The sequence below is a fragment of the Spinacia oleracea genome, chromosome 6 (assembly GCF_020520425.1).
Source record: "Spinacia oleracea cultivar Varoflay chromosome 6, BTI_SOV_V1, whole genome shotgun sequence".
NCBI lineage: Eukaryota > Viridiplantae > Streptophyta > Magnoliopsida > Caryophyllales > Amaranthaceae > Spinacia > Spinacia oleracea.
The window spans coordinates 51,111,599-51,119,889 of NC_079492.1; the positions used below are offsets into that span (position 1 = coordinate 51,111,599).

Consider the following 8,291-nt stretch of genomic DNA (forward strand, 5'->3'; position numbering starts at 1 on the left):
AATAATAACACATACTTCCTCCGTCTTTTAATACTCGCAACGTTTGGACTTTTGCCACTATTCATATAATCTACTTTGACTATTCTTAGTGCTTTTTATATAAGATAAAATATAGTCATGTGGGATCCTGTTAGATTCGTCTCAATGTGTATTTTCAAAATATCAAATTTTTATAATTTTTGCATAAAGAGAATTTAAAATATAAATGATCAAAGTTGTGCATTGGCATGCGTGAAACTAACAAATGTTGCGAGTATTAAAAGACGGAGGAAGTATGACTTATGTTGGTGGTATTTCTAAGCAATTTTGCATTTTGGTACTGACATATTATGTGTTGGTACTCAAGATGATTGTATTTGGATCACTTGTGTCCATGTGGACACAAGTCACTTGAGGTTTAGAAACCCTCCGAGGAACAAGGCATAAGGGTTTAAAGGGGTGCAGCCGTGCAGAAGGGTGAAATATTTGCCCAGTAAATGTAAAAATTGTGATAAAATCAAATTTTCTTTTATAAGAATATTAATACATTGAAAGAAAAAAAATTATGGAAGAAATACTCGTAACGTTTGAATTTTTTACTATTAACATATTTTACTTAGGTAAGATAGTCCGTTCCCCTAGGATCTTATTAGATTCATCTCCGTGTATATTTTTAAAATATCAACTTCTTATAATTTTGCTTAAAGAGAATTAAAGATACTAATTATCAAAGTTGTGCATTGATATGCATGCGTAAAAATGACCAACGTTGCGAGTAAACACAAACAGAGAAAATACGAATTTTGTTATTTTAATGTGTCCCCGTCTTACGTTAGAAAAACCGCATATTACATTGATATATTCTTGACAAATGTACACAAGGGGAAAGAAAGAGTCGAGGCAAACAATTTATTGAAGAGACCTGAAAAGAAGGGAGAAAAAAGAGTCCCGTGTATGACTTATGAGGTTAGATCTTTGGGATAATATTCATCAGGGTACAATAATAATAATCACATTGGTTAATATACAAAGACAAATGCAAAGTGCAAAAATTTAATTGTCATTGAATCATGGTATAGTTCAACCTCCAAAGATTCAGGAACTTGATGCAGCAGAAGATGAGCTTGCTCTATCTCTATCTATCATTGATTTGATGTAGAACTCACCAGCTTTGTATGAAGATCGCACCATCGGACCAGAAGCCACGTAGCGAAATCCCTGCATGAAAATCAAAGCGTTAAAACCCGAAAAGATGGTAAACTTGAAAGGTTAAACAATTGAAAAATGAATGAAAATTATACCATTTCCATTCCAAGAACTCTGTACTTCTCAAAAGCCTCTGGAGTTATATATTCGGACACTTGCATGTGGCGCTTTGTAGGTCTCATGTACTGACCGAATGTCATAACGTCAACACCAGCGGCTCTCACCTTTTCCATAGTACTCACCACCTGGTCAGGTGTTTCACCACAACCTAACATTATGGAAGTCTTGGTTAGGGTACCAGAAGGGGCGTATTCTTTAGCCAACTTTAGAACATCTATAGATTGCTTAAAGTTAGCACGCCGATCTCTGACAACACTCTGAAGTTCTTCAACTGTTTCAATATTGTGAGCAAACACATCTAACCCAGATACAGAAACTTTCTCAACACATGCAGGGTCTCCACGGAAATCCGGAACTGCAGAAGTTGCAAAAGTTAAAAAGGTGAGTATCGAGAAAACATAGATACATAATAAAGATTTATACTGAGGAGTTTTCAAAAGATTTATAAGCCTAATATCAAAAGGATGTGCAAGTCTTTTTTCAAGTATTCTGAAGACTGTAAAGGTTGTGACAGAAAGAAGGACAAAGAGTGATGTACATGAGGCCAGATCAATCAAGCAAGTACCACAGTTTTTCATTAGCTACTGTCATTTTTCTACAACTACTTCTAGGTCCTCCTATACAATTTCCACCATCAATGAAAAAAACGTTGAAAGATGTTATTTTAGAATAGCAACTACTTTTGCAAACCAAGGAAACTATTAAGGAACTTTAATATTTGCCAGTTTGATAGTTTAATCTCAGGGACACATTATGAATACTCCAAGTTTTCCAACGAACAAATCGCAGCATGACACTCATAGAGTACAAGAAAGCACGATCGATATTCAAGATGTACAACACTCCAGACTCCAGTCCCTTGATTTCTTGTTGTGCATGTTACAGGCTAAAATTGTTATCAGAAGATATGTTCACTAATCAGCAGCAATACCCATGTAGAAAGATTATTTATATAAATTTAAACAGCAGATAGAAGTTTTTGTTACCAAGAGCCTCTATCAGCATGGTTGGCTTTAAAGTCTTCAATTTCTGCACAGTTTCAGCAAAGTGACCACTACCCTGATCAGGTAAATCATCTCGGTCAACACTTGTAATTACTACATAATCAAGACCCCAGGATGCAATAGCCTCAGCAACATTGGTTGGTTCATTTGGATCTGGTGGGGGAGGAGTTCTGGATGTCTTTACATTACAGAACCTGAGAATCAACATATTTTAATCTTAAAAGAATATTGGGAAATATCACCAACAAAATAACCAGGAGTACACAAGCAAATCGTTCCACAAGATAAAACTACAAAAGCTAACATGAATTTTCCCCATGTGAAACAAACACAATCCCATTGCCTGTAATGGAAAACAACCATCACCTTCAATCAAATGATAAATCACTACTTAGGGTTGAAAACCATCAAAATACACAAGGCTTGAAGCCTTGAACCCATCAAAATATGCAATCATGTAACAAACAACTGCAAGCTCCAGCAAATAATTAAAGTGTATTTATATAAAGCAATTTGTGATAGAACTTCTCTCATCACATACACATGATACTACGCCTTTAAGTTACGTCAGTTCTATAATGTTAGACTCCGCAAACAGTACATAACGCTTTGTAAACCAAGTATTTTTTCATATATTAAGCTCTCCAGCTGCTATATTAAGAGTTGAATCTAGATGCAATTTGAACCTCTGCAATACAAGATTAGTGCCCTCTATAAATGATTGTCACTCTTCTTCTGCCCCTACTAATCTGCAAACTGCAGAAGAATATTTTTGCTGTTATACATGAACTGAAACTAATGCACATAGGGTGCAACAGCACAGTTTTCGAGTAGCAATTACATAGCTGCTGCTTTTCAGTAGCTTATAGATCTTCCAATCCATCCTCCAGTAAGCATCCCACTAAAATTTCAGGAAATTTTCCCTGTGTTCACTTTCGTAGTAAAGCTTTCTTAATGACATTTCATGAACAATCGATCATTCCCATGAATATTCTAGAGCTCTACACAATAGACCTTGATTTTGATAAATAAGAAATAATCATCACCATCTTACCAGGTATCACGCATGGTACACGGTACATAGCAAGAAAATCTTACCACTAAACCATCTTGTTATCCCTTCAATAAGTACAACACAGTAGTCTCAACAAAATGTATTAATCCACAATACATGCGTCAAAACGTTAGCATCTTGGTTCCATTACATGCTTTGAGCACACCACTTCCCAACTAACAACTGAAAAGCTCTTACTAGTTACTCTAGTGGGAAAAAATGGAACTCTTCACTAGCATATTTGAAATCTGCAGTGAGAATGTGAGATATCCCCATGTACAAAAAACCCCAAGATAACAATTTCCAATCACCAAAAACCAAGCATAACCTTAGTTTTAGAAGGCATGAGGCGCACCAACGCGCAAAAGTCAGGCACAAATTTTTTTTTGGGTTTTTTTTCCTGTAAAAGATCAAAACAGTATTACTTGATAGAAAGTTGGGGGGGGGGGGGGAGAATTTTAGTCACTGACCCTTTATTTGAGATTCTCAGAAGTGGGTCACTCCTTACGTAAAACAGTTACCTTTAGAATAAAATACTTGTCATAGAGACAAGAAAAAAGATAAATAATTTGGGGTTGTCTCTCTCCTCATAATAGTAAATTCTTACTGTTGGGGAGCCCTTAAAGTCATGTGGTTTAGGCTTTTGTTATTTTACTTATTACATGTCAGCAGTTGGAGCCTTATACCAGCACGACCTGCGCCTTCCTCCTAAGCAGGCTTTTAAAACTAAGGATGCAACGACTTCGTGATAATCTTCCTGGAGCTTCTCAGGGTTGTGGAGCCAAGAGTGGTTGATTTGAAAATTTCTAATTGGAAAATCTTTCTTATATGATTGTCTGAAAGACTTCCCCTCCCCCCAAATACAGTTCCTTCTACCAAAGACAAGTAGAATATTCATCCCTTTATGAACTCCATATATATTTTTGTACCTCAGAAAACAATGGATAGAAAATGTGATGCTATTGAATAATATAATGCGACTCCTGAGGGATAAGTAGCTGAATGCATCATTTTACATAATGACATACTTCCTCCGTTTCAATATTATTGCACCATATAGGCTTTGCACATAAAATGATGTGGTAGATAAAAGGAAGAGAGAGAAAGGCAAAAATACAAATTGCCTATGTGATACAAGCATTAAATTAATCGACAAGTCTTAAGATGCTAGGGTATATTGGTTAATTGTAGTGTGAAAACAACTATTTTGTTTCCTAACATGGAAATGGTTCAATATTTGTGAAACTTCTTTTAAAGGTAAATGGTGCTATAATATTGGAACGGAGGAAGTATGAAATTATTTTACTTATCAGTTATCCCCAGCTTTTAGCTACATCCATTAATATAACCTGCTGGTGAAGCTTTTTAGTTCTTTTTTTTAAAGAACTTGTTGGCTAAAATTTTATTAGCCTATCTTTTTTTCAAGAAAGTTCTTCACGTGGTTCTTGCTTCTTAGTATTACTCATTACTTAAATTTCTTCTTGTAGGGGATAACAAAGGAGGGAAACTTAGAGCAAGGGAAAGAAAGAGAGCAATGGCGCTGCTGGCAGTTTGTGGCGTTCATGGTGGTGGTTTTTGGCAATGGTGAACGTTGATGCTGCTACTGCTGCTGTTAGTGACGTGGGAATAAAACCAAAAAAAGTTTCACCTTGTGGGTAAGAACACAAGGTGAAACATAGATTGTAAGAACACTCTGTTGAAACAATTACCCACCTAAAGCTTTCATACATCACTAACATGAGAGTAATGTTTTTAGGATTTGTCATCTCCTTACCAACCAGTCACAACCATTAGGATCTTAAGGCTCTATATACTTTTGTTTCCACCTCAAGGTCAATCCTTACCAAATACGTGGCCTTCCCTCCCTGCAATGGGAAACATTATTTCACCAATCTTCTAGATGTCACTGAGGATTTTAATGCGAATAGAACTTATAATGACTACTTGGGTAACCTCTGATATAGTATCTGACTTTGGGAAAAACCTGTCCCAAAGGTTTATAGAGGCTGCAGAAAATACGAGTTACATTATTGAATACTAAAGCAGATTATATCGTTTAAAAAACAAGAGTTGTACAACTAAAACAACTTAGAACACTAAATACTACACTGTAAAAACTAGATCAAGTGTTACCTAATTCCCTAATCACCCCACGAACCACGAACCACAAACCAAAAAAAGCGAATTATAACATGAAAATGGTGCAATTTTGGTCTAATTTATTAAATTAGGTAGCGAATTGCGAACCCGTACGGAATCTCATACTTGGCTTCATATATGTTCCACATTCCTAAGGGTTGTTATCTATTCCAGTTATGTTAACCTGAACTTGATAGACAGAAATTGAAGGAAGAAGAAAGGTATTTTGGTTGATATATCCAATTACAGCGAATAGAGGATAGTTATCAAACTTCGGAGTGGCCTTATTCACTCCCAATAGCTAAACAAAGGTAATGTAACACTTCAATTTTCTGGTTACCTCTCTGTTTGCCTAATCTTCCTTTTATATAGTGGACTATCTTACTCCTCAAGCTACCTTTAACCAACTAGATATACAATAACTAAACTACCCCCTGGCCCCTCCTATAGTCCTACTTCGTATTGGCTAGTTCATTATAGCTAGCTGTTCAAACTTAATGCTTTGTCTACTACTAGATATTACCTTGTTAATTTGTTATCAGAACCACTCCGCTCCATCCGCACGATACTCCTTTTTATTAATCAAAATATTGCTACTCCCATCTGCTGTCTCTCTATCTACACCCCAATACCCATACCAAAACTGCGCAGCAAATTTAACAGCCATACTTGATACTTGGAGGTTCCTAGCTATTTCTCTACAGCAGCGCTCAAGCAACCTCTCACTGTCAACCTCAAGCCATTCTGGAAATTCTCAGCCATTACTAAATTTAACCCAAACTTAAGATGCAAACAAACATAAGACAAAGTGATGCTCCATAGCCTCACACAGACCAGATCACGCCTCTCCCTAAAAGGCCCTAGGTAAAAAAAAAAAAAAAAACTCTCTTATCCATCTGAAGAGGCCATTTTGCAATCCTCTCTTAAAGAGCTTGCCGCATTATAAAGCAAGTTGAAGGGGTGTAAAGATCCTAAAATAAAGGAGCCTCCAGGGAACACTCATTACATGTCCATTTATAGTCTGATATGATACCTTGATACTGAACTTTATTTTCTGCATATTTAACAATCTCCTGAAGTTGAAGATATTCTTCTTACTCAGTAATATGCCAAATTTGTCTTATATTAACGATGAAGCTTTCTTTTCCGCACATACATGGATGATACCCAGAAAGTGGATTTCTTTCCTCTTATTGGCAGGGTTGGAGAGAGAACCTACAAAAAAGCCTCAATCACTAGTGGACTTAACATCCAAGAGAAAAGGATGATGAGCCAACCTAAGGACTAAGACTTGGACCCCAACCCCACTACCTCACCCACATACTTGAAGAAGTGGCCATTATAATTCAAATCATTGTCTAGTGAAAACATCCTCAACTAGACTCTGCCTGGTTGGACAGGAACTGCATGACTCTGGTATGGGAAATATCTTAACGAAAATATGGAAACTCCATCAGACCCCGACAGACCAGCACATTAATAATCACAGATTCACAATACAAACAAAGAATTCAAACTTCTTAGAAGATTCGAATAACCAGGAATTCAAATAAGCAGCTCAGCACTTAACACCACCTCAATTCTGATCAACACAACCACATAATTCCCACTGATGTCTGATGTATCAAGTACGAATTTCGAAAGATCTCCAAAACTTAAAACACAATATTCGCGATTTCATCTCCAACCATGTGGATTCTTCTACCTCTAAAGTCTAACCCCAGCTAGCACAATAAATTTGACATGTCCACTTCTAGTTTTCACTAATGATGCCTAGGATTGCCTACCAGCAAATCTGCTATATTCGTGAAACTTCAATCTTTCCTTACTATTTAAACATCCAACACCCCAACCAATCCCAATTCCCAAACAGAAATGTCAACTTAATCCAATATACAACAAGTCATTTTCCACATTAATTTGTAAATTCAAAACTTGAATAAATCAAATTTATGATTATACATGCAAATTTACCAAATGGTCTCCCAATTCTACACAGAAATCCATATAAATGATAATTTGCAGGAAATTGACAAATCTTAGATTCTAATTGAATTGAAAAATAATTAGTAGATACCTGCAACCGCGAGTACACGTATCACCCAAGATCATAATAGTAGCAGTAGCAGTGCCAGTTTCACCACCAGACCAACATTCCCCTAAATTTGGGCAACGAGCTTCTTCACAAACAGTATGCAATTTCAATTCCCTCAATTTCTTCTTAATCTTCGTATACTTCTCGCCTCCAGGAATCGATTCCTTCATCCAATTAGGTTTCGGAAGAGGGTTCTTCTTTGTTCCAACTTCGACGGAGTACTCTTCATTTCGCTGCAATTGGATGAACTCGCCTAGGTTAGGGGATTCGTCGGCTAGGCGTCGCCGGAGAGAATCTAGGGTTTGCGATTGAGGTTGTGGAGGAGAGAGAGTGGATTTGGGGCGGAGTTGGAGGAGGGATACGATGGATGGTGGGTTGTTGCGGTGGTGGAGATGGCGGAGGAGGGGAGTTAGCCGAGGATGCATTTTCCTTTCTTGCTCCTCTCCCTCTACTGTCGTTTTAGTTCTCCGCCTTTAAAATTCCTTTTTTACTTTTTTTGTTAATATCTACCAGATCTGTACTTATTTGAGGTTAAAGTCATTTTATCCCGTTTAGTCTATGTTGTGTTCGACTTATTTTAGACAAAATAAGTTTAGATAAGTTCAATTCAAGAAAAATAAGTTTTTTTAAAGATATTTTAACACACAAAATAAGTTTATTTCAGTCAAAGTAAGTTTTTTTCGGATAAAATAAG

General features: G+C 36.6%; 1 protein-coding gene across 1 annotated transcript; it reads right to left on the minus strand.

Moving 5' to 3' along the window:
- Window positions 1-863: 863 nt before the first annotated feature.
- Window positions 864-8,090, minus strand: LOC110787532 (lipoyl synthase 2, mitochondrial). The gene is made up of 4 exons (XM_021992168.2): window positions 7,580-8,090; window positions 2,292-2,503; window positions 1,281-1,660; window positions 864-1,197 (listed from the first exon to the last, which is right to left on the minus strand). Exons 1-4 carry the CDS (start codon window positions 8,020-8,022, stop codon window positions 1,075-1,077), a joined length of 1,158 nt encoding a protein of 385 aa, XP_021847860.1. The 5' UTR covers window positions 8,023-8,090; the 3' UTR covers window positions 864-1,074.
- Window positions 8,091-8,291: the final 201 nt, after the last annotated feature.